This window comes from Theropithecus gelada, chromosome 18 (assembly GCF_003255815.1).
Source record: "Theropithecus gelada isolate Dixy chromosome 18, Tgel_1.0, whole genome shotgun sequence".
NCBI lineage: Eukaryota > Metazoa > Chordata > Mammalia > Primates > Cercopithecidae > Theropithecus > Theropithecus gelada.
The window spans coordinates 5,081,686-5,109,311 of record NC_037686.1 but is presented as its reverse complement, the minus strand read 5'-3'; the positions used below and the strand labels follow the sequence as shown (position 1 = coordinate 5,109,311).

General features: G+C 44.3%; 1 protein-coding gene across 4 annotated transcripts in view; it reads left to right on the top strand.

Moving 5' to 3' along the window:
* PTPRM (protein tyrosine phosphatase, receptor type M) overlaps positions 1-27,626 on the top strand; it is an 840,737-nt gene that overhangs the window by 762,687 nt on the left and 50,424 nt on the right. For all 4 annotated transcript variants that reach the window (XM_025365055.1, XM_025365057.1, XM_025365054.1 and 1 more), the window contains one exon: positions 14,972-15,069. In XM_025365055.1, the coding sequence (XP_025220840.1) occupies positions 14,972-15,069 (98 nt within the window). The remainder of the gene's footprint in view (positions 1-14,971; positions 15,070-27,626) is intronic.

Genomic DNA, 27,626 nt, shown 5'->3' with positions numbered 1-27,626 from the left:
ACAGGATCCGGAATATACCAGTGACCTCAGAATTACCCAATGTGGAGGTATAAATAAATGACACCCAACTCTTACTAATTTGTGATTTTAATGTACCCACAGATTTTGGGACTTCATTTTGATTTTTAATTATTTAGATTTTTTTTCAAGAGATATAGTCTTACTCTGTCACCTAGGCAGGAGTGTAGTAGCATGATCATAGCTCACTGCAGCCTCCAACTCCTGGGCTCAAGGGATCCTCCTGCCTCAGCCTCCTGAGTAGCTAGAACTACAGAGATAAGCAATCATGCCTGGCTAATTTTTATGTTACTTTTTGTAGAGACAGGGTCTTGCTATGTTGCTCAGGCTGGTCTCAAACTCCTGGCCTCAAGCAATCCTCCCGCCTCAGTCTCCCAAGTTGCTGGGATTACAGGCATGAGGTGCTGCACCCGGCCTGGGAACTTCTTTAAGCCATTTCTCTTATCCACCCCTACCCCATTTTGCAGATGAAAAAATAAGACCCCGTGCAGCCCTAGAACCACTTTTCCAGAAATCTGGGCACCAGGTTTCTTTTTCACCCATGGGCACAGTTTAAGACAAGTTTTTCCAGGCCGCAAACAGTTTAGGAAGTTTCTGGCTATAACCAGTGACTTTTGTTTCTTGCCTTCTCACTCAAAATGAAGCTGCTGGAAATTTCCTTCTGCAACCCTTCACAGCCATGGAAAATATGAGAGTGCCTGCACTGAGCTATGTCTAGGGAGCCAATTTGTCTCTATTTCATTCATTTATTAGATTTATTCTCTTTTTTCTTAAATAAAAGAGGATTCCACTTGTGTACTGAGAAGAGCTTAATTAAGGAAGATACAGACTAATGAAAGCTTTTATTTCTCTGGCAGTAACCCCTGAAGCATATAAATATAGGCTGTTCCCTTCACTTTACTTCTCCTTGACAGAAGGCAGCCAGATCCTTTGGGTCACCAAACCCCTCCATTCTGAAGGCTGCCATTTATTTTTTCTGTCCTTGATTGTCTTCTCTCTGTTCCCCTCTTTAGAGCATGCACAAGTACCCAAGCTCAGTTTCTGAGCGTTCTCTTTGGAGACCGATACTGAGGAATGCTCTGTACCTCCGCCAGCAGGATGCTTCTGTGCTGTGGACATCTGTCATGTTCCTTCCTTCCGAGGCCACAGCACTTTCTCCTGCACCTGTTTTCAACTCCCCATGCACACCACCATTCAGTCTGTCCCAGGGATCAGGGACTGAAGGTCCCTCTGGAAGCAGTGTCTCTATCTCTGCATTGTAGAGCATATTATTGCCACAATCTACCTACCCCCATTTTATTATTTTCTATATTAGAGATTCTCTTTGGAGCCCTAATCTGTGTCCCGTCACTCAAATCTGATAGGTCTGCCTTTCTCGACCTGCTTTCCATGTCAAGAATAATAGAAACCTTTTATTCCTTCTCACAGTGGTACCACTGCAACCTGAAATTGTTTACGTAACTGGTAGGGAGGTCTGATTCTAGAAGATGACGGAATATCATTCAAAAAGAACAAAATTTCAAATAATGGTTTCTTTAGGTAGATGAAGTTTCCAGAAATGCTTTGGAACATTTCAATTCCAAGAGCAAGTCATGCTAGGCTACAAACCACCCCATTATTGGTTTTACCCATAGATATCTGTTTGCTTTATGAAACATAGTCACAATCAGATCTCTTCAACTTAGCCTTAAAATTTCCTCCATATACAACCATGTTTTATGCCAGTAACTAGGCCAGGACTGTCCACTCCCCACTAAAGGACAATAGGCAGAATGGTTAATAAAAGCCTAGACTCTAGAGTTGCACAGCCTACGCTCAGAAAGCAGCTCTGCAAGTAACGTCTCCATAAACATTAGCTACAGTTATTGTTCTTATCATTTCGTATGTTCCAAAAGACACATTTAGCAGAGAAGCAGTTCAGGTTTTAACCCTAGTATAGTGTATACTCATATAGTTTCCATAAAAGCTGATACATCCTACACCTCTTGTTAATGCTTCCTTCTAGAAGGATGTACCAAAGGGAGCCACTGAAGTGTGCACCAACATCCTGTACTCCCTCCAGAGTACAAAGAGTGCCATCACTGTTCACTGTTAAACTGTAGACAAACATAGGTTGGAAAGACAACAGCTGCGTCATAAGCTGGAAAAGCATATTTTGCTTCTGTTTTTGAAGTCTCGCTGAAATTGAGCAGCCCTGATAGCAGTGCCAGCTCCACATCTTGGTGTTCTGAAGGCTTCCATGGTGCACACCTTTAGTCAGATGACATGTGAGTGAAAACAGCTTAATTCCAAAGACCAGACAAGTTCCTTCCTAACAGGCTTCACTGAAAGCAGTTCCTGAGATAAGAATCACACAGGGGCGTTTTAGAGAGGCACTTTAACATGGTAAGTTCCTTGTATTTCTTAGGAAGAAAATGGCTGTTGAGTAAATTTATCTTTATTAAGACATACTAAATAATATCTACTATGTAATTATTTATCCTTTTTGTGTTTTTAAACATTTCATAATCATTTTAATTGAACAAATGATTAAAAGAAAAGATTATTAACCAGAAAAGAGAAAAGAGATGATGGTTGAAGGGTTATATAGCATATTATAGACAGAGGTTTCCCAGGCTATTTTAGTGTTTATTTAAAACCTGTCCATTAATATTTGGTTTATGCCAATTTTCTCTTAATGAAATTTGACATAACCTTTTGGTGTCCAATCAGGATTTCATATGTTTTAGAAATACAGCCAGGAACAAACATTCCATGAAACTAATTATGTAGAGAAAGCCACAAATAGTCAGATGGTTTGTATTGTCACACTTTCTTACCTCAGTCTGAAAGGAGAATTTTGGGGAATGGAATGAGGGAAATGTAAGCATCAACATGTGGGTTGTGTGTTCCGGAGGCAAGTCTAATCATGGATACAGCAGAAAGTGTATGCCTGATTGGAGGTATAAGAAGAGTACACACCTGCAAGTCAATTTAGAAGAAATTGGGCCAACGGCAAGTGCCTGCCAACCAGAGAGGGCCAGGGGAAGGGAAAAGACTCTTGTCACAGGAAAACCTCCTCCAGTTGAGAAGAAGAGATGTGTCATTGTGTGGCATCACTGGAATTTATTAACTGAAAACACTCTTTAACATTTATTATTTAAGTCATCACTTTCAACACTACTTCTAAAAAGGTATATTTTGTTATAGCTTTTCTCTTCTTTTACCATCACCAAATTAAAATTCCAGTGGACTGGTGTACATTTCTAACCCTGTAACTCTAGACATAAAGAGTTTTTCATGTGAGAGTTGTCCTTAGAAAATGCTATTTTTAACTGGCCAGTTATATTTTTGATTTTAGGTTAAAGTATTCCCCAGTTCTGCCCATCATAGAACAATTCTCAGCGTGTTTGCTTGTAATTCATTAGTTGATTTCTATTGTTACTTTTAAATGGTAGTTTTCTTGGGATACTCTTAGCAGTTCGGGCTAATGAGCAAATCACGTCCGTTGCACTCACCCATCTCAACTTTGCTTTTCCTTTTCTGCAGCTGAAACAAAAAATTATTCATGAAAATTGCATGATTTTAACATAAGTAGCCTCAGGGGAGAACAAATGCAACTATCAAATAAGTGATGTTAAGGATTATTAATGCTGAAGCCAAGTATATTCTGTGTCACTGTTACCACTTCTGTGACACATGAGGCAAATTCAGTCCATAAAGCATGGTGGCATATTTTACCATTTACCGCTCACTACTGTAAAAATGAAAAGCTACTCAATGTAAAATTACAGACTTAAGTGTTATGGAAGCATCATATTGAAAAATCACATAAAGCTTTATAATAAAAACTTAGAAAACCACCGAAGGGACAACTAGTTCTGTAAATGTTGAGTGACTGACTTCATAACCCTTATTATAGATTATCGCCAATGGCAACAGGAGCAATCGTGGATCAAAAATTTAGGACCACTTTTATTCATGTAGCAAGAGCTTTAAAATAAATGCCTGACTCTCAGGCTCGTCGTCTTCTGCGTTCAAGTCCCACCTTCAGCCGTCTTCATAGCTGATGGAGGGAAGGGGCTGCCAGTGCCCAAAGGAGGGAGCCCAGGTTTCCTGCAGCTGCTTCGCCTTCACGTCCCTCCCCTTTCGCTTCGCACTTCTGCCATTCGGTGTGTACCCACACCACACACTCCCTCCTTCAGGTCCCAGAACCATGCTAGAAACAAACATTTCCGCGAGGAGGTGAGTTCATTTTGCAGTGAGAACAGTGTTGCTGGGCTGACCTGAATTGGAATTCCAGCTTTGCCACATACTGGCCTTGCAGCTGTAACAAAGGCACTTCATCTCCTAAGCCTGTTTCTTGTGCTGGAGTACGTGCCTCCCACTGTTGTGGTGGGGAATGAATTAGATCGTGCGTATAAAGAGCAGCATCCATCACGCCTATAATCCCAGCACTTTGGGAGGCCGAGGCGGGCAGATGACAAGGTCAGAAAATCGAGACCCTCCTGGCTAACACGGTGAAACCCCATCTCTACTAAAAATACAAAAAGTTAAACAGGCGTGGTGGTGGGCGCCTGTAGTCCCAGCTACTTGGGAGGCTGAGGCAGGAGAATGGCATGAACCTGGGAGGCAGAGCTTGCAGTAAGCCGAGATCACTCCACTGCACTCCAGCCTGGGTGACAGAGCAAGACTCTTTCTCAAAAAAAAAAAAGCATCCAGCACCTGCCTGGCAGGGGGGCCGTCTAGTTGTACCTATTTATTTGTCCAACACCTTTGTCCTGGGTTCCCCTTATTCCAGGCTAGAAGCCTTGGCATCTCTTATTGCTGACAGAGCTTTAGGGATGGCAAGAGTCCCCCTTGGTTTTAACACTGTCTTCCTAGTACAGCCCCAGTCCTCCCTGGTCTGAATCAAGAGGTCACCCTATCCACCAATCCCCTGGTTCCTGATCCCACCTGAGCCTCATTGCCACACTGGGGAGCCTTGGAGCCCACGCTGGCCGTGCCAGCCACACGAGGCTGGCTTAGGGCCTGGCCCCTGCCTTACAAGCTCTGACCTTCCTGCCCCCAGGCTCTCCCTGTGCTGAGCCATCCCCTGCAGCCACGTTGCTGCTGTCTGTTGGATTCCGGACCCATCACCACCTGGACATTTCTGCTGCCAATCTCCACCAGCCATTTGGATGCCCAGGGAGCTGCTCTTGCCATAATAATTGTAAAATTATAAAATATGTTTAAACTTTCCCTCTCATTAATACGGACCATGATTTCACTGTTCTTTGCTGTTCACATTCAACAGATTCCTGTGTCTTAGGAGTTTTGTTCAATGGAAAGAGTAGACACTTCTGCTCTGGACACTGGCATCTGTCTGGAACATGCAGGAGAGCTCAGTGGGGGCCTTTGGACTTGGCTTTGGGTCGCTGGGCTCAGTTTACTATTTATCTCAGCCCACTGTACCTAGCTCCTCCTGTTCCACTTACTTCATCCTCGGCTGCTAACAGCTGGTCACACCTAAGGCTGAGCCCACACCTGATCAAACCTCCTTGCAGTACAGGTGCCCCCACTAGAGTCCATTCCGACAACCAAACACTTCTTCCTCTGTTTTCTTTCTCTAACTTTCCCGAGCTTTGATTCTAAAACTGGAACTTTCCTTAGTCATGTTTTTAGTATCTGTCAGGGTTGTCTTCCACTCCTAAACTCTGAACTTGCAAATCTTATCAGAATTTTACATTTCTTACAAGAGGGCCCCATGGGAGTCCCTTCCCCTCCCAAGTGGCAACAAGTGGCTCCTGCTGGAGGATGTGCCTGCCCCACCGTCCCTCCCCTCCCCTCCTCTCTCCTCTCCTACTCCCCTCCTCCCTCCCCCTTCCCCCCTTCCCCCTCCCTCCCCTCCCCGTCTCCCTTCCCCCCTCCCCCTCCCCTCCCCCCTCCTTCAGAGTTGCACTCTGTCCTTTGAGACCCATGGCAGGTGCCTGACTTCAACAATGCTAATCCTGCTGTTGCCTCGCCAGTCAGACCTAAGCTCTTCCTGACTTTGACTGCCACAGGCATCCTCATACGTCAGTTACTGACCCTGGCCTTCAGCCTTCTTCTTGTGTATCCCCAGAAGAAGTTTGAAGAAATTATGCACCTGCTCTAAACATTTGAGTTTGATATTGAAAACTTTCATCATGTTTATGCAAGTGTGTTTGTTAATAAGAGATAGTATGAAATATTTTCTAAGATAAGATGAGGATTGGTGTAATTAAGATAAATATGATACGTGATTTTTTTAACTGCCTCACAGATTCAAGCATATCAAACCTGAAAGAAAACTCATGAAACTTTCACTTACAGTTTTCATCCAGGAAAATTCAGCACTCCTCGAAAGCATTCTGGTTCCATTTAAAAGAGTAAATATGGCCAGGCATGGCAGCTCACACCTGTAATCCCAGCACTTTGGGAGGCTGAGGCGGGCAGATCATTTCAGGTCAGGAGTTGGAGACCAGCCTGGCCAACATGGCAAAACTCCATCTCTACTGAAAACACAAAAGCTAGCTGGGCATGGTAGCACATGCCTGTAGCCCCAGCTACTCAGGAGGCTGAGCCAGGAGAATCACTTGAACCCAGAAGCCAGAGGTTACAGTGACCCATTGTGTCTGGAATTGGTGGGTTCTTGGTCTCGCTGACTTCAAGAATAAAGCCACGGACCCTCGACTTGAGTGTTACAGTTCTTGAAGATGGTGTGTCCGGAGTTTGTTCCTTCAGATGTTCAGATGTGTCCGGAGTTTCTTCCTTCTGGTGGGTTCATGGTCTCGCTGGCTTCAAGAGTGAAGCTGCAGACCTTCGTGGTGAGTGTTACAGTTCATAAAGGTGGCACGTCCAGGGTTGTTCATCCCTCCCAGTGGGTTGGTGGTCTCACTGGCTTCAGGAGTGAAGCTGCAAACCTTCGCAGTGAGTGTTACAGCTCATAAAGGTGGTGCGGACACAAAGAGTGAGCAGCAGCAAGACTTATTGCAAAGAGCAAATGAACAAAGCTTCCACAGCATGGAAGGGGACCCGAGCCCGTTGTCACTGCTGGCTCAGGTGGCCTGCTTTTATTCCCTTTTCTGGCCCCACCCACATCCTGCTGATTGGTCCATTTTACAGAGAGCTGATTGGTGCATTTACAAACCTTTAGCTAGACCCAGAGTGCTGGTTGGTGCATTTACAATCCTTTAGGTAGACACAAAAGTTCTCCAAGTCCCCACCAGATTAGCTAGACACAGAGCGCTGATTGGTGCATTTAAAAACCATTAGCTAGACACAGAGTGCTGATTGGTGCATTTACAAACCTTTAGCTAGACGCAGAGTGCTGATTGGTGCATTTACAATCCTTTAGTCAGAAAAGTTCTCCAAGTCCCCTCCCTTCCCAGAGTCCCAGAAGCCCAGCAGGCGCTGACCCCGGAGCACCCGGAACCCACGCCCACCTGGAACCTGCCCCGGCCTGCGAGTGCTGCGCTGCCCTGGCTCCCACGGTCGCCTCTCCGTCCACACCTCCCTGCAGAGCAGAAGGAGCCAGCTCCAGGCTGGCCAGCCCCAGAGAGGGGTCCCAAAAGCGCAGCGGCGGGCTAAAGGGCTGCTCCAGCATGGCCAGAGCGGATGCCCACGCCAAGGCGGCGCCAAGAATGAGTGAGGGCTGCTAGCACGTTGTCACCTCTTACCATGATCGAGCCACCACACTCCAGCCTGGGTGACGGAGACTTTGTCTCATAATAAATAAATAAAAATTACAAAGTAATAAATATTACCAACCTCTACTGCGTCAGGGGTTGTGAGTTCAGAACATTGTAACATAAGCCAAAATACTAAGTTTTACTCCTAAGAGAATTGTTTCAGACAGGGAAGTAAGTTTCTGGAGCCAGTATTCCAGGGCAAACCTGTAGGTTTTTACAGCTGGGCAGTGCCCCATGGTCATATTTGAGATAGGTGTTTTTTTCAAGTATATGAAAGACTATCGTGAGGCTGGACACAGTGTGTCATCCCTGTAATCCCAACCCTTTGAGAGGATGAGGCAGGCAGATTGCTTGAATCCAGGAGTTAAAAACCAGCCTGGGAAACATAGTGAGGCCCCATCTCTACCAAAAATATGAAAATTAGCTGTGTGTAGTGTCTGTGGTCCAAGATACTCAGGAGGCTGAGGTGGAAGGATCACTTGAATCTAGGAGGTCAAGGCTACAGTGAGCCGTGATCATACCACTGTACTCCAGCCTGGGCGACAGAGCTAGACTCTGTCTCAAAAAAAGAAAGAGAGAGAGAGAGAGAAGAAGGAGCAGGAGGGAGAGGGGGAGGGGTCAGGAGGAAGAGGAAGAAGAAAAAGGAAGAAAAAGAAGAAGGAGAAGGAGGAGGATGAGAGAAGAAGAGAAGGGAAGGGAAAGGTAGGGTCACACCTGTAATTTCAGCACTTTAGGAGGCTGAAGTGGGCAGATCACAAGGTCAGGTGATCGAGATGTTGGTGAAACCCCATCTCTACTAAAAATACAAAAATTAGCTGGGTATGGTGGTGCATGCCTGTAGTCTCAGCTACTCAGAAGGCTAAGCCAGGAGAATTGCTTGAACCCAGAAGGCGGAGGTTGCAGTGAGCCAAGATCATGCCACTGCACTCCAGCCTGGCAACAGAGCAATCGTCAAAAAATATGTATAATAATACATTTTAAAAAGAAAGAAATGAAAAGAGAAAAGAGGAAATAAAAGAAAGACTATTGTATATGGAGGCTGGAGACTCCTGCCTAGGGAATAAGTTTTGGCAGAGTCCTTATAGATATTAACTATCTGGAAATTAATACTTGAAGAACTACTCATATATGCCTTGGATAGTCTTTATGTATCTCCAAGGGTATGCATAGCTCAGTTTGAAGGGTTTTTTTTAATCTATTTATTTTTTGAGATAGGTTCCCAATATGTTGCACAGGCTGGTCTCAAACTCCTGGGCTCAAGCAGTCCTCCCATCTCAGCCTCTGAGTGGCTGGAATTACATCAGTTCGAGGTTTAAGTGTCTCAGGATGTTTACCTTACTATACTTTACATGAGAGTGTGGACTGTTCTTATCTCTCCCTTAGAAAATTTCAAGTTTCTAAATGGTAGAGACTGTGTATATATTACTCACCTTTACATCTCTACCATACCTCACAGAATGCCTGGCATTTAATACTAGGCTGAGTGCTTAACTGCTGCGTGCAGGGGTGGCACTCACCCAGTGAGGCCAGGACAGTGGTATAAATGAACAAAGCAAGCTTGGCATGAGGCCACGTTAGGAAAACATGCATGGAAAACACATTGGCACCATAACTCACTTTAAACATCATGAAGAAACAGGGAGCCTCCACTTGGGTCTTGGAAAAGTGGCCTGAGGAAGTGACTTTCAGACTGCTAAGCTGAAACCAGCAAGGAGACGTGCAGGCTTTAACTGACTCATCAGCAGAGGCGGGTCTTGCGGGAGGACGCTGGGGAGGAGCGTGAGGGAGATAGATGGTCAGGGAGGGGGAGGCGCCCTGACACAGTCCAGGACAGACCGTGTGGGACCACATTTGCCTTATTAAAGAATTTAGGGCTTACTCTGAGAGCAACGGAAAGCCATGGGAAGATGTACACAGGAAAATGATATGCGGGGTTTGCAGTCTTCATAGATGAGCCCTGGCTGAGGGGTAGGCAACGGATTCAGGGGAGGCCCCATGTGGGTTTGGGGAGTTGTATTCATCCACTTGGTAAATAGGTGAGTTGTCATGGCGGCTGGGGTTTGGAGCAGGGACAGAAATGGAGAGGGGGGAAGCAGGGTGTGCTGTGCTCTTGAAGTAGTCCTGCCGGCTAAGCAGAGATGCTTGGGGGCTGGCTGTGCTGTGAAGCTGAATTTGATCCTATATCCATGGGAGGCCCTTGGAGGAGTTAAAGGAGGGAAGTGACCTGAGATGAAAACACCTTTAAAGAGGTGGTTTCCGTGTGGTTAACATGGGTTCTCTCCTGTTTTCTTCTTGCTGGGATTGTGTGGTACACACCTGTCTGGTAGAGCCCTTCTGAGTTGCTTCCAATGTTCAAATGAGGCGGCATGATGTAATGGAGTCCGACTCCTGGTTCAAAACTCAGCCCCATGGCTCACTAGCTGTGTGACCTTGGACAGCTTGCTTGACTTCCTCTCCGTCAGTAAAATGGGGGGTGAGCAGTAGGACCTGTTCCATAGGATGGCGTTTTCTAAATGTAATGCAATCGTACATGTAAACGACTTCAAACAGGACCTGGGAAACAGTAAGTGTTTAAATGACATTAGGTATTATTCTGTTTATGATGGAATGCCAATTCATATTTATATTATCTTTCTTTACTTCAAAAAACTCGAAAATGCCACTGTGAGCTTAAGGGACCTTGACTTCTCAGCAGCTCTAGTTACCGTAGAAAACGTAGTGTATAGAAATTCAAATGTGAAAAGCAGGGGTACAGGTCATCAAGGTTTGAAAACAATCATTTTTATAGATTTGGGGGTACAAGTGCAGTTGTGTTACGTGGATATATTGCTTAGTGGTGACGTGTGGGCTTCTAGGGCACCCATCACCTGAATATTATACATTGTTGAAATGATCGTTTTTAATATCTCTCACTTCCCATGAACTAGAGAACTCATACAATAAAGCCCATCCTTGAATGTTTTTCATTTATGCTTTTCATTGCTTGTTAATGGTTAATGTTTTTTATTGGAAAAAAAAAAAAAACTTTCCACCCTTTTTTTTTCCTTTGGGGCTTGGTGGTGGCAAGAATGGCCGCCTGCACCTCTCCTTCTCAGCAGAGGTCTCTGTGTGCCTGCCAGCTGGAGGAGATGGAATGTATTACTGGCCTGATATTACTGAAATTTCTAGATGTTACCTTTCGGATTTCCCACAGGGGGACAACTGCTGAGATGAAGCGTCTTGCCTATTGTGCAAACATCTGTAAATGCACCACCACAGCAATTACAGTGGCTCCCCCCAGCCAGAAACTGCGGAAATCGAATGCCCTGTCTTGCAGTCGCACCTGTTCACACCTTGAGAGAGGGAGGCTTTTCAGAGCTCCTTGCTCTGAAAAAATCTTGGGAGTTTATTGGTTTGTGCACTCTGTGAGCAATCCACAGTGATCTCGGGAGTCAGAGGTCAAAGGCAAAGGGTTACTGACCTCCCATGCTGTTCCCCCTGTCTTTAGGTCCTTCAAGGGCATGGGTGCTAAGAGGAGCCTCCTTGTGTACCAGGCTCACATCTTTGGACGTGTGATGTTGGCTCACAATGGTCGTGGTCACTCAGACCCCACCAGGAGCTGCCGAATCCAAATGGAGTAGCTTTGGTGACAGTAAAGTCCACCCCTCCCCTGGCCTGGAGGGTACGTTCTGATTTTGCCAGGAGACAGGTAGCTGAGTAATACTTTATTGAGATCTTGGGAAATAATTTGAAATACGTGGAAGAGAAAAGAAAAACAGGATTGATACATGCTGCGTTAAAAACCTTATTTGGACACCTTCCCTATTTTCTACCCTCAAAAAAAAAAACCCCACAAAAATAAAAAACAGGATTTGAATGAACATTTGGAAAAACTTCTTGAATCATCAGCCACGAATCACCAGTGCCCACCCCTGAGCAGTTTTACTGTTGAGCCACCACAGGACCAGGCCAGGGAGGGAGCCACGCGTGTGGCAGAAGGAACGGCCGCCAAGTGTTGGCTGCACAGCGCCCGGTGCCTGCAGGAGAGCGGAGACAGGAGAGAGCGAGGCCAGCTGCACCGCAGGGAGATGTCTCTGCCTGCACTTTTTTTTTTCTTTCTGGGATCTATTTAGAATAATCTTTGTGTTCAATTTCATTTTTAGATTTTAACACCAAACTCTTTTTGTTCTTCTGGATCTACGTATCTAATTTCAGCATTGAAAAGCATTTCACCTAGTTTATTTTTGTATCCTCATCTTTTTGAGCGTAGGTCAATGGACAAGAAAATCACAAAAACTAAGTGTGTATTACCAGCCAAGTGAGCTGCTAGTGCTTATAAACACCCTTTATTTTAAAGACAATGCGAATTTAGTTATGTAAACATGTAAAAACCCAGGCCATCTTAACTGATGCCCAGCCGCAGAGGTGAGGTGGCATGGTCATATTCCTAGATGACATGTTATGAATAGAGTTCCTTCTACATCCGAGGAAAACAGGATTCCATGGTTCACAGAGCTTGCAGGCCAGGTTAGACTAATCAGGAGATTCAGAACAAACAAATCTTTGGCGTTTCACAGTTACAACTCCATAGGAGAGCACCTGAAGGTTAGATTGGAAGACAAAGCCAATGTCCTTGATGCTATAGATCAGGAGAGATCTGAAAACACCCAGACCCAACCCCCACCCAAACCCAGTTCAGTCAGAGTCTCTTGAGTTAGGACATAAGAATTTTTCAAAATCTCCACAGTCATTTTAATAAGCAGCTAGAGTTGAGAACCAGTGCCTCCCATAGAGCACAGGCACTGGGAAGCTAGGATTGCACTGTGGTTACCTAGGGTGATGGACTGAGCTAAGCTGGAAGCAGAGCCTTGGGTGGGGAAACTGAGAGGAGTGATCTGTATAGTACCTGGGAGCAGTGGTTTAATTCCAGAGCTCCAAGGCTGTGCTCTGAGGACAGAGATAATCATGCTCCTTCTGAAGAAATCCTTGCAGAAGATGTCGCCTTTCCATGAATTGAAAAGGAGGAAAGGTGCTGTGTTTTCAAGCTTCTCCAGATTATCTTAGAAATGTAAGTTGAGAAAGGGAATCGTAAAAACATTATGTCTTAATCTGACATACCTAGTATGGGTTTAACATAACACTGTCATAATAATACGGTTTACACACATGCATACAGACTTACCATCCATTCATTGATTCACTGGGTTCCTGCTGTGTGCCAGGTGTTTCCTAGGGCGCTAAGAAAACGGCAGCGAACAAAGAAGGCTGAGTTCTCCTCCAGGAGGGGTCTTACACCAATCAATCCCAGGATGTTGACTGGCAAGAAGGGGGGAGTGAGGAATATGTTGGTGGCAAAATGGGGCCCCTGCCTAGAGTATCTCTGAGAAGACCCCTGCTGGGCCCTCACAAGGGAGGTGGCTTTACTCTTCCTGCAGGCACAAGCCGTCCATGATGCTGGGACCTCTGATTCATCCACTAGAGCCACTGTCATCAGAACTATTTCTGGAAACTTCTGAGTAGGTCGCACAGGCCTGTGTGCCTAGTGAAGGCCCCCCTTTGATTCAGGGGTCACATTGGGCTGTTTGCTCAAAGATGGACTCAGTGCTTTTTCTCCCCCTTGTGAATAAGTAACAAGTTGTTAAGTACACAATGAATGTACCTCTCTGCAAGCCAGAACTGTAGTGATTGATGGAATCCGATGTTTACTTGTCCCCTCTGTAACCTTAGATTAAAGTCACTGAAATCTTCAGCCTCTACATCAGGAGAATGGCACGCACATGCCAAGGGACATGGCCAGAATGACTGGTGGAGCTTTGTGGGAGGTGGCGTGCATGGTCCCTTCCCCAAAGGGATTAGATGCAGAGACATCAGGAGACCAAGTCAGCTTTCATGGGGAGGGTAACAGTGTAGTCAGAAGCAGCAAGGGAGAAATGATAGGAATTTGTGTTGTGGAAGGAAAGGAAGGAGGCCTGGACAGGGAGGAAGGAGAAGAAAAATTACACAAGAACCAATTGCTAATTGGTCAAGAAGGATGGGGAGTGACTGAAGGGCCCCTTGGGTGTGTCACTGTTGTTCAGTGTCCAGGCTGCAGCAAAAGGACAGCTATTAATAAACATCCTTAAATGCATCTCGTTCTCTTTCTATTGCCTTGTTGTTTATAAAATGCCTAAGTATACATTAATTCCAAGAATCCTCAAAATAACCTTGAGAGGTGTTACTGTGATCAGTATATAAAGAAAGAAGACATTGAAACTCATAGAGGCTAAGTAACTTGCCCCAAATCACACAGCCAGTTAAAAGGCAGAAGCAAATCTCAAATTCAAATATTTGAGCTCCAGCTCTGGCAATCTAAAATGTCAAGATACCTAGTACAATTGGGTTCTGGTCCTGGATGTGCCTGAACGTTTGTATGATTTCACATATACCGTGTGACTCTCCAAGCCTTTGAAGTTGTATTTCTCTCATTTCCTTGCCTTTCTATATGTCTTATAAAGATTTCTACTATTACATTTATACCCTCAAGTATGCATGAGCACAAAGTCGAGTTTGGGATTTTTTTTTAATCTGAATTAAAAGAAATTGTAAATTCCAACTTTCTGTACCCGATTCTTTCTGTAGCACTGGCCTTTTGTAATATGTATTTTTCCTTTTTTTTTTTTTTTTTTTTTTCAAGCCATAGGAATGCTCAGATCCCAAGAGCTAAGGAAGTAGATGGCTATTCATGTTCTGCCCGGAATCTTTATGTTCAGTGAGAGGAAGCGCAACTGCTTAAAACTCTTAACTTCTCTCTCTTACTTTAGAAAGTCAGGCGGAAAAAAAATGGATTAATTTGACAGATAGCACAGAAGAAGAAAAATATTAGAAACAAGAAGAGGCCATTTCTCCTGTAGAGGTTCATTTCATTCTATATACCACTTCCCTGGGATATCTGCCAATTGTTAGCAGAAAGAGTAATGTTATCTATTTTTTAAAATTTCACTCTTGAGTACTATGGAGATAAATAGCTAAATGATGGAGAAATAACTTTCTTTCATGGTAGTAGTTTAAGAAGGGTAAAAAGAGCTCAAATGCAGATGTTTGATGACATGAGAAAATTCAGCGACGAATGAAAAATGTGATATTTCTATAGGTGCAGTTTTAGAAAGAGTATCTTTTTGTATTGACACTAGAGACCTGTGTCCATCTGTAAAAGTGAGAGAACTGCATGTGGGTATTAATAGATGTATTTGCAAGCACCGGAAATTTTCCAGTTGAAACTTACAACAACAACAACAACAAAAAGTTTCTGTTCTGTTTTGCTGCAGGGCCAATGCAGGAGACCATCTATGACTTCTGGAGGATGGTGTGGCACGAAAACACTGCAAGCATCATCATGGTGACCAATCTTGTGGAAGTGGGAAGGGTGAGTGGACCATCTGCTGCAAAAGGCCATTTTGTTCCTTACTTAGTTGGTAACAGAAAGTAAGGCATGAGGCAAGCTTTTGAAGTATTATGTGTACTCCCAAAAACATTAACTACTGCAGCTCCTCCTATTGCTTGCTGCACTTGCTTATAAATTATCAGTAAACATAGCTTGAATTGCTTTCATTTGTTGCGATAGCAACAGACAGAAAGGCACTCAAGATTTAAAAGCAGTTGTTATCGGGCTATATTGAGTGCACAAAAATACCTCTAAGCATGAATGCTGATTGTTGAGTGTCAAAACTCAATGGGTGCTGCATTAGACATGACTACATTCCCAAACTCAAGAAAATTGGCTCTAAAAACAGTGTGCAGCTCTGGATTCAATCCTTAGATTAGAATTCCAGCATCTTCTCTTGCTTAAATTGGCCTTTCCTGTGTCTCAGTTTCCAAACCTGTAGGATGGAAAACATCATCTTTCTGAAGGTCTTCTACTACCTTCTCCTTAGTAATTGTTTCTGAGCAGTACTTTTATTTAACCAGGAAGCTGTTACATAGTTGTAATTTCAGTAGTGGTATGCTCTAGGATTATTTCCAAAGTGAAATTTTAAAATGAGCAAACACACAGCTTGCAGTTGCCTTATTTACAGTAGGTTGAATTCCATGGTTGTGCTAACTGAAGAGAAGTTGGCGTCATGAGATTTGCCCTCAGCAAAGGCAGCCTAGAAGTTATCCTAGAATTGAAGCAGTGGGATAGGAACCATAAAGGGATTGTCTCTTAAGAGTCTCAGGTTTCAGGAAGCACAAACCAGGAAGAAGAAAGACATCACAATTCTCTCATAATGAGAATATTCAGTAAGTGTGTGTGTGTGTGTGTATATATATACACACACACAAACACACACGCGTAGGACATATATACACACATACACACAATTCTAGCAAAAATGGCACATTAAGCTGAAAATCCTCCTATAAACATCTAGAAATTCTAGATAAAAATATGAATATGTATTTTAATATGTTTATATGTATATCACATGCATATGCAAATATATATATTTTTAAATGTTTAGCTTACCCCTTAATAAAGACAGCTACTACAAACCAGAAATAAAGTGAGGACTAGAGAGCCTAGGGAGTGTAGCGCTTGCATGCACCCTTAGGAAGCTGGGCAGGGGGTTCTGTGTGAGTCTTGGGGGAGGGTGGGCAGCGTCAGTCTTTGTGATCTTGGATCCTGGGTTTTAAAGCCCACTGAGGGCAGGAAATAATGTGGACGTGTACAATGCTAAGAATTTGCATGTCAACTGCCACACAGAACCAAAACCCACAAAGAGCAGACCCTCAGAGAAAGGCAAACTGGGGAAGTGGAGGTAGGGAGAGGGAGGAGGGAGAAGGGAGAGGAGCACCAGCCAGCCCAGGGAATTGACAAGGAAGTTACACCATCTTCACTTAGGTAGGATCTGTGGGGGTGAAGCACTTCCACCAACTCCAGGGTCAAAGTAAACACCTAATAAAATCAGAAAATAATTAGAACCGTGAATCATGAAGTATCATTGTAGTATTAAAGTTGTCAGATGCAAATAACATGGTACCAGGAAAGGAAATACATGTTTTTAAATGTTGTTATTAGAAAAGAAGGAATACCAACTAAGCATCTAATTCAAGAAGACAGATGAAGAACAGAGCAAAACCAAAGGAAAAGAAAAGGAAATAATAAACATGAATAGAAATTTATTAACTTAAAAAGCACAGAAGCAGTAATAAAGTTCAACAAAATAAAAAGCTGGTTTTGTGAAAAGGTTAATAACATGCACCTCTGGCAACAGATCAGAAATAAACAGAGAAAAACCACATATAGCCAATAGCAGATTTTTTTTTACTGCAATAGAATAATATGAATAACAATATATTTGATGAATTAGGTAATTTTCTAGAAAAATATGATTTTCCAAAACTGACTCAAAAAGAAACAGAAATTCTGAGTAGATTAGGATTATCTTAAACTCTAATTCTGGTTAAAAATTGACCCATGGAAATGTACCAGTGTATTTATAGGTACTAAATATTCAAGGAACAGATAATTCAAATGTACATTTTAAAAATATATAACATTTTATAAATACATAGAAATACATAAATTATATACATTTTATAAAAATCTAAGAGAACAGAAAAGAAAGGTTGTTCCCCCATTTCATTTTAAGAGGAAAGAAAGCTTCTTCCTCTATTTCACTTTAAGAGGCTAGTATAACCTCAATATCAAAACCAGATAAGACGACAGGAAAAGGTAAAATTATAGGTGCCACACATAGATAGGAAGAGATGAATATACCAGTAGGTCAAAACAGGCCAGATGTAAGACACCAAAAGCCCACCATATTAAGGAATAGGATAGGAAAATGTATGATAGTAAGATTTACATAAAATCCTCTGTATGACAAAGGATATAGTAAGCGACCAGACAAAGGCGGGGAGGTACTATGGGGCTATCATGCGAAGTTTAAACACTTCCAGAGCAATATTTTATGTACTAGAAGTATAAAAACCATTTCTTTCTTTCAATGATGCCTCTGCCGAGTGCCAGCATGGGAGTGCAGGTGAGTTGGCAAGGAGGCTGCTGAGGCAGGGAGGGCCACCAGCCCGACCCAGAAGAGGGTGCTGGGCCTCTCCTTCCACGGACCTTTCTCTGGAAAGAGGAAACTAGCAGTACTGTGTGTCCACACAGTTTTGGAGCTGAGAAGTGGGGACCAGAGCTATGGACCTCTGTCACAGTAGGGGATGGGAAGAAACCACCTGTGTGGATTCTTGGCTATTTTCCACCCAAGGAGCCTGCCCTAAAATTCCTTTCACAGTACTTGTCACTGAAAGAGTCACGAAAGGAAAAGCTTACAATGAACCCTAGACGTCAGAACGAACAACTTTCTAATTCACATACAAGGAAGGTGTATTAAGATTCCAGGTGCTCCTCTCACAGCCAAGAAAAACCATCTTCTTTTGCTGCCATAACCAAATGCCACAAGCTGGGAGGCTTACACAAGAGACATGTACTATCTTCCTGTTCTGGAGGCTGGAAAGTCCCAAGCCGGGTCTGGCAGGATTCTGCTTCTGGTGCGGGCCCTCCTGGCTTTCACGTGGCCACCTTCTCGCTGCAACTTCATGTGTCAGAGAGAGCACAAGCTCCGTGGTGTCTCCTCTTACAAGGACACGAATCCTATTGGGTAAGGGCCCCACCTTAATGACCTCATTTAACCATCATTATTTCCTTGGAGGCCCATCTCCAAATACAGTCACACTTGGGGGTTAGGCCTTCACCATATGAGTTTGGGGGGTACACAGATATTCAGTCCATAACAGCCTGCTTAATGGGGTTCTTGTAACGATTCAGTGAGTTTCCACATGTCAGGAGGTTAGAGAAGTTCCTGCCCATTTCAGGGACTCAATAATACAGCTGTTAGTATAACCTTAGGTTTCCACCAACAAACCTAAGACTGAAGAAAAAGACCCTTTTTCACACACCAAATCTACCTACTTTTACTATGAAAACAGTAATGACTATTGGGGAAAAAAAGGCCAGCTCCACCAGAAAGCAAGTTCCTTGAAGGGAAGAGATGGCATTGCTCAGTGGCCTCTCCTTCCAGGCCCAGGGCCCTGAGCAAATGCCTAGCAAGGTGAATAGAGAGGGTACCTCACCATAGTGTCACGGAGCACACCAGAGCCACCTCATATAACCTAAACATTTCATCTGCTTTCATGTGCTTGCGTTTCTTCCCCTGAGAGGTATACTCCCATCTGACTCCTTCATTCACTTCACACATCCTTGCTGACCGCCCACATATGATGGGGAGAAAGAGGTGCCTGGAGCCCACCCACTCTCGGGTGCCTTCCCTTCACAAACCCAGCATCCCAGAAAGCTGTGCACCCATGCACACGTTCAATATTTGCACTGGAGCTCACTTACAAGACAGTCCTAAGTAAATTATTTTGAAAAGTAGATAACTGCTAAATAACAACTATTACTGGATTTTTAAAAATAAAAGCACATCTATTTTTTGCTTAATTGAAATTACGAAGCACACCACTGTGTCTGGACTCCGTGGCTTAAGAGGTTAAGCTGATTTCATATGATACAGCCTTTTACTGTAAGAAAAGATGAGGACAGCATAGTCTTTGGTTGAAAAGTCGAAAGAAGATTGTGCTGTAAAATTACTGCAGCAAAAAATAATAATTACACACTAAAGCCCACTGTGCCTCAGACATGGCACATTTGCAGGGAGCCAGGTTTCATTCAGAGTGACCTGGGTTTAGAAAAGGAATGAAAATGATATGCAGTGGTGGTCACTGTTCCTTCCATCAGGCACCTGGACCCGTCACATCCAGGGTAGTCACTGGTGATTTTTATGACAGCAACTCTTCCTTCTGACAAATAACCACGGAAATTTTGTTTCCAATAAGGTGTGGCTGAAGTGGGCGGTGGTAACTAGGTTTCTGGTTTACCCATAAATCTAAATCCGTAGATTTAAAGTGACTCAACCATTTTAGGTCTGGTAAGCTTATTTAAAAAAAATAAAAATTCTTCCAAATCCTTACCAAGTTTATGGGGACATGGGTAAGCTCTGAAGAGGCCCCACCTCGTTGCTATCAACCCCTTGGATGGGCCTGACTTCAATTAGTAATGAAATTATGGCATCTGTCCTTGAAATGTCTGGCATGATTTGGGGGTTTTGACAAGAGGTCATGTTCCCTTTTGGGGAAAGCACTCTCCTTGTTCCAGGCTGTTTCCCATTGTTAATCCTGCACTTTTGTTTACAGATAGCTCCTCCATTTTCCATGCTTCAAAACAACAACAAGAAACCACCCAAGAAATCAAAATGACATGATTTTTAAGGGCAGTAGCTACCTACTTAACATGTGTACCACACATGGTGCGTCCTTCATGCATTAAGCATGAGCTAGGCGGATGCGTGTTTGTTTACTCAGACTTGCTGCCGATTCATTAAGGCAGAGCTGGGGACCTGCTTCCCCCCATTTTGCCCTGAAGCGCTCTGCATTAGGCGGCCCTAATTGCTGGTGCTGGAGCCACCAGGAGACCTTTCCTGTCGCAGCACCTGGTGCAGAAGACACAGATGCTGCACTTCCCTCCAGCAGGGTCCCTGGTACATCTGCCAGGACCTGTCATTATCTAAGACTTCCTTGTCACCACCGTGCCTCCCGTTTTAGCCCGCGTGTTCTGGGAAGGGACCCTTGTCGGTTTTCCTGGCACCTGCCGCCGGCTGCACACCTGGCATTGAAATGGCGCTGGAACGTGTTGTGATTATTTTCCCTCTTTAATGAACCCACCTGAGGGACATTTAGTTTTTTAATCCAGTCGCCTGATTCCCAGGCATTCCCATTCACACCGTTTGTGTGGAGATTCAAAAACTGTGTTGCGGTGTTGAGCTACACCATCTGCCAGAAGTCTTATAACCAAATCTGCAGGACTCCCAAAGGAGACTTTTGCACCGGTAATTTAAGCTAATGATTTCTAAACATATTTAGTCAGTTTTATGAAGACCTCATTAGAATGTGACTGTTTATTAAAAATCCAAATGAGGTCTCACAGTCATTTAGGAAAATTATTGTTGAGTCACTCTGAATAGTTCTGATAACAGAAGATAAAATGTTTTGGAACTGAGAGAAGTGGGGACCAGAGCTATGGACCTCTGTCACAGTAGGGGATGGGAAGAAACCACCTGTGTGGATTCTTGGCTATTTTCCATCCAAGGAGCCTGCCCTAAAATTCCTTTCACGGTACTTGTCACTGAAAGAGTCATGAAAGGAAAAGTTTACAATGAACCCTAGACGTCAGAACGAACAACTTTCTAATTCACATACAAGGAAGGTGTATTAAGATTCCAGGTGCTCCTCTCACAGCCAAGAAAAAACATCTTCTTTTCTGCAACAGCCACCAGATCCAGGATCAATGAGGAAGCAAGAGAGAGGCAAGGTTGCCCCATACTGGTTAATTACAAGAATAAAAATATTAGCAATTGTTTTTACTACAAAATCTCTTAAGTTGTTCCAAGACATCAAACTCATAAGAAAGGGAAGAGGGAAATTGTTTTTATAGACATTGCTGACAGTTTTCTGTCTTGAGTGCTCACTGTTACTTTCATAGATCCTTTTTCATAAACTGGTATTTAAGATTGATATTTTGTGACCTGTGTATTTACAGTCTTAGCCTTTGAATAATTTATGCTCATTCAGCAAACACTCCTCATCTCAATCTGTCATCCTTTCACCTGTCATAGGGATGAAGCTGACATAAGCCTTACCTCCCTCCTGCACGTTACACCTGGGCATTTAACTGCTCATTGGCCATCTCTACCTCTGTGTCCCACAACTGGCACAAAACAAGCACCTCAGAAACTAAGCTTGTCCATTCATCTTCAGACTCCTAAGCATCTAATGAAGCATCTAAAGAAGAGGTCCCCAATACCTCTTCTTATCATTCAGGCTTGAAAACAAACTTCATTTTGTACTCAGCCCAATCCAATGTCAAGCCATAAAAACACCGTGTGAACAGCACACCTGCCTCCTGTTTTCATGGTGCCTTCCCTGCAGCTTGGGAACTCACAGTCTTTCTTATCAGTCCCGGCAGCAGCGTCCACACTGGTCACCTCAGCATCCACACTGGTCACCTTGTGCTGTTGCGGTCTCAGAGACAAAAATGGATGTCCATTACCAAGACAGAAAGGTTAAGGAAACAGAGTTACCTACAGGTTGACGGTTCAGGGCCTGTCATAGCAAATCCTCTAAGTTCCTATGGCCAAACTCCCTACCGATAGGAGCTATACCTCTGAGTCACAACCCAGACCACTGCAACTCTGATTGGACAGAGGACCAGCCTTGCAAACACTCTTTCCTGATAAGCAGCTGCAGACCTCCAGCCCGTTTTGGCCGCTCATAGAGGCTGCACACAGACTGTCTTTGTGTCCCGTAGCTGACCTTTTGATGTAAAGAGCCAAATGCCATTTCCTTTTCACAGTAAAAATCCCACCCCAAAGTGAACATGGGATGTATGTTTACCTGTTGCACATGTGCTTAGCTCCCCTTATAAATATGTATAGCTTTTCCCCCAAACCTGCTGATATATATGACTTGTGTGTGTGATACAGACTTGGTGAGGCATAAAACCCAACCTGTCCTTTGTTCTAAAGAGACAGCACCTTCAGTCCATGCTAGAGACTCTTCCCAGCTTGCAAACTGATAACCCCAATAAAGCTCTCCCTCCTACTGTCCAGCCATCCTGGTGGTCTTTTAGACAACACTGTCTTCTATGCATTCTGTGCGTCAGTGCTGCGTTAATTTTTATAAACATTAGATCCTGACACACCACTCATCTGTTCCGAATCCTTCAGTGATTCCCGTCGAATTCAGAACAAAGCCCAAACCTCAGGATCCGAAAAATTCTGTGCCTTCACAGTGTGGCTCTAGTCTACAGCACCCAAGCTTGCTTCCCAGCATTCTCTTACAAGTGTTGGAAATGCCAGGCGGACAAAGTATTTGCCGTTTGCCACACACGCCCAGCACTGCATTCCTTGTGCCTTTGGTGCTATCTGGCCTGTGCACAGTGGAGCTCTCCGGGAAAACCCCTGCCAGTTTGGAATGCTCTAGGTCTGCACAGTCCCTGCAGAGCCTCTAGTCGCAGGGGTCTACTGAGTATTTTCAGTGTGGTTATTGTGACTGAGAGATTGACTTCTGAGGTTTATTTCATTTGTATTAATTTAAATTGAAATGTCCACATGTGACTAATGGCTTTTGTCTGGGACAGTGCAGGGACAGCACCTCCTTGCCTTCCTCCCTCTGCCTGCTTAACCAGGGCCGTTCTTTTAATACTAATTGAAAATTCCACCCTTTCTAAGAAGGAAGCCTGACCTGATTATTCAACTGGCTCTTTTATCTCCATCATCAGCATCCTCTCTGTATGTCACTTGCCATATTCTGTCCTTTAGTATAAGTTGTAGCCCTTCCTCATTTATAATAAGTCAGAGAATCAGAAGGCCTTGGTTCAGATCTTGGCTCTTCCCATGCCCATCGCAACATCTCTGAGCCCCAGATTCCTCATCTGTTAAGCATAGGGAATCGTGCACTAATACACACCCTCCTGTGCCATGGGATTACTGTAAGGATTACAAAATAAATTGAGCATCTTTTGTGCCTGTTTCCACTTCTGCAAACTCACCTTCTCAGCCATTCCTGTGCACAGCTACCAGGCTGTGGGTCCTTCCAGGTAGGCCCAGTAGAAGCAGTTGGTCAACAACCCTTTCCCTAAATCTGGCCGCAGGGATGGCCTCTCTGTTGTCAGAGATGGTGGAGTTTGCACCTTTCCTTGAATTCCGTCAATTCTGTAGTCATGAATTATCTGTTTCTGCTGGAAATATCGCAATTCCTAAACTAGAATTGTCGTAACTTTAACACAAAACTAGGAGTCAAAGAGGAAACTGGCAGTGTAGCCTGTGATAATTCCCATCCAGGTACTGCCAGGCTTCATGCCACCACCCCCAGCACATCAGCCAAGAAAGGAGGCGCTAACGAGTACTGAGCTATCAGCAGCAGGAGAAAGGCCTTCTACAGACTCGACACCAGCTCCTCCAGGAAAGATGGTTCCCTGGCTGCCCTGGGGAAGCTGGAGGTTTTCTCTGCCTGAAAACCTCAGTTCCCCTCTGTAAAAAGTTCAGCCAAAGAGCTCGATTTGTCATATTCACAAATTAGCCCAAAGATAGGCTTGTTAATCCCTTCTCAGCACAATTTAATCCAACATTTAGTGCTGTACTTACTGTATCTATGACACTAAGAATCCAAAGATAGTTATAATTCACTTGTCCTCAAAGAATCTTATCACCTGTGGTCATTGAGAACCGTGTATCAGCAATGAACTGTGAGACGTGTTCAGAGTGTGATAGTACCGACGACGGGACTCATTCTGCCTGTGGGAATCTAGGACTTCTCAGAGCACGTGGTAAAGAGCTGGACCTTAGTAGGAGGAAGGATTTTATTTTGTCTTTATTTTAGATTTAGGGGGCACATGGGCAGGTTTGTTAAATGGGTATATTTAGTGGTGCTGGGGTTAGGGCTTCTAATGATCCCATCAACCAAACAGTGAACATAGTCCCCAGTAGGTAGTTTTTCAAACCGTGCCCTCCATTCTCTCTCCTCCCTCTCTCCTCCCTTTTATATTCCCCAATGTTTATTCTCATCTTTGTGCCATGTATACCCAACGTTTAGCTCCCACTTACAAGTGAGAACATAGGGTATTTGGTTTTGTTTCTGAGTTAATTCACTTAGGATAATGGCCTCCAGCTGTACCCATGTTGCATCAAAGGACATGATGTCATTCTTTTTCTTTCTTTTTTGTTTTTTGTTTTTTGAGGTGGAGTCTCGGTCTGTCATCCAGGCTGGAGTGCAGTGGCGCAATCTTGGCTCACTGCAACCGTCGCCTCCCAGGTTCAAGCAGTTCTCTGCCTCAGCCTCCCAAGTAGCTGGGATTACAGGCACCCACCACTACGCCCGGTTAATTTTTTGTATTTTTAATGGAGACGGGGTTTCACCATCTTAGCCAGGCTGGTCTCGATCTTCTGACCTTGTGATCCACCCGCCTCGGCCTCCCAAAGTGCTGGGATTACAGGCGTGAGCCACCGCGCCAGGCCCGATTTCGTTTTTTATGGCTATGTAGTATTCCATGGTGTGTATATACCACATTTTCTTTATCCAGCCTACCGTTGATGGACACCTGGGTTGATTCCATGTCTTTGCCGAGGAAGAATTTTAAATGGCAGGAGTGAGACAGTAACCACTTCAGCAGCATAAGGAAGGGAAAGCACAGAAAGGGAGGAAATGGCATGTTGGAGAAAGAGTGAGTGGCCTGCCTGATGCAGCTGCTGAGGGAAGAACTCTGAGGCCGGGAAGCTAACTGTGGGCTTGTTGATGAGGGTTGGAAATGCACTTCTAGGAAGGAAGGAGAGGTAGAAAGTGGGCAGTGTGTGTGTGTTTGTTCACTTTAATGGAAGGCATTGAGGGGGTAAATCGTGTTCTAATTGGTATTGAAAAACAATCTTGGTGAGCATTACGGAAAGGCTGAGAAAGACTGCGGAAGAGCATGGAGACACGTTAGGAGGTTAGAGCAAGGCTCTACGTGAAAGATGATGTGGGCTTGAGTTTGGGCAGAGGTGCTGGGAATTTATGAGGAGTATACAGTTTGGGTGTTATGGTGGGTAGGTGGTGCTGATAAGGAAAGAGGGGAACTTGAGAATGAACCAGGGCTTCTACCACTGTGACTTGGGTTGCTCTAAAGGGTATTAATGAAAAGTGGGTATCTTTCCACCTCACCCCCACACACCCACAAATACAAGTAGTTGTAAGGAGAGGCAATGTGATTCATCTTGGACATGCTGAGTTTAAGAAGCTGAATGAGCAATAATGTGATGCTTTCCAGAAAGCCCGAGAGAGAGAGATGTGAGCTGAAGACACAGAAAAAAACTATGAAATGCTAGCGTTCCCCTTTATTCACAAGCATCTACTGTGTGTTAGGCTTTGGGCTGCACTGGCATATCAAGATGAAAAGACATGGCACAAACTATGGGACAAAAAGGCAAACAAAAACCAAAAAGTATAATGCGGCCAGGCGTGGCGGCTCACGCCTGTAATCCCAGCACTTTGGGAGGCCGAGGCAGGTGGATTGCCTGAGGTCAGGAGTTTGAGGCCAGCCTGGCCAACATGGTGAAACCCCATCTCTACTAAAAATACAAAAAATTAGCTGGGCATAGTGGCAGGTGCCTATAATTCCAGCTACTCGGGAGGCTGAGGTAGGAGAATCGCTTGAACCCGGGAGGTGGAGGTTGCAGTGAGCCTAGATTGCACCATTGCACTCCAGCCTGGGCGACAGAGCGAGACTCTGTCTAAAAAAAGTATAATGCAAAGTGATAACCACTGTAACAGAACAGCGTTCTTGGGAGAAAGTGGACAGAGAAAAGAGGAGGACTCACAACAGATCACTGGAGAATATCTGTTTCTGTGGGCATTCGGGAAGAACAGCTGGGATGCAGTCTGGAAAAGGAAAGCAGGAGGACTAGGGCATGAACAAAGAGACTCGGATCATCAGAATGAAGAGAAGACAGCATTTCAACAGGAAGGGGATAGTGACCAGGTCACGAGCTACAGAAAGGCCAGGTAAACAGGAATCAGAGAGCAAGGTAGAGAGAAAGAATGTACTGAGTCAGGCATCCTGCTAAATGTTTCACAAGCCCTATTGCTCATATCACAGCTACCCTCTGAGTACATTTAAAGATTCCTATTTTTGAATTAAGTAAGTAAGGCTTGGTGTGGTTAAATAATTTGGCCAAGGGCATAGAGCTAGAAATGAAACTTTGGTCTGTCCAGTTCCAAAGCCCATGCTCTCTCCCCCATTCCACAGTGCCCCCCATTAGCACTGGAGAGGTCTTTGGTGTGTACCAAGTTCCCATGGGGTGATAGAACCAGGAATCCAGCAGCAGTAGAACAGTGGCTAAGTGTGCAGCAAAGACACAACTGTAGCTCGTTCTTGGAGCAGCGAGTCACAGGAGAGAGATGAAGCAGCACCTAGAAGGGAACAGGGTCTAGACAGTGACTATAATGGTTGGGAGTGTGTGTGTGTTTAGTGATAGAGTAGACATAAGAGTAACTGGGAGTCTGAAAAGAAGATGTAATTACAATCTCAAACTAAAGGTACAAGAAAATAAAGGGGAAAAGTGACAGAGGAAATTCACAGACAAGATAGAAGGGGATGCCTTCAGTTCACAAGCATACGCTGCATTCACACCACTCAAAGTGGAGTCACAGAAAGCCGGGGATGCTAAGATAAATTAAGCGAGTCCCTGTACACGGGGGGGGCATCAAGCAAAGGGATGAAATTCCATGATAAAGGTTTCACAGCGTGCTGTGGAAGTTCATAAAAGAGGCACCTCATCTAGCCGTGGAGTTGAGGTTGGAGGGATTTGTCAGTAAATGCTTCTCAGAGCAAGGGGTGCCTGGTGCTGAGTGCAGGAGGTGGGAGAGCAAATGGAAATTAGTTGGCAAAGGAGGGAGGGAAGGTGTTCCAGACAGAGGCAACCACAGGACCCTGGAGGGAAGCTGCAGGGATTGAGTGTGAACCAGGAGAGATGGGGGATGGGGATTACAGGGAGAACTGAGGCCCTTGTCATGGATATACCACATCAGGAATTGGGCTTCAGCTCATGAACAATAGCCCCAAAGGATTTGGGTGTGGAAGTGACAAGGGGAAAGGGCCACACTGGAGATGCTGCAGAGACAGAGTGGGTCATCCAAAGGCAGAACAATCACCATCTGACTTAACAAGGAAAAGGTTACTGGCAACCTTTTGCCTGAGTGTTTTCAGAGTGATGGCCTATCAGAGTTCTTTGATAGCATGCAACAGAAATCAACTCTGGCTAATTTCAGGAAAATTAGCCAGGAAAAGGGAAAAGAATATCAGAAGCTCAAAATGTTGATGTGAAGAGTAAGGCTTGGAAAAAATAGGAAAGA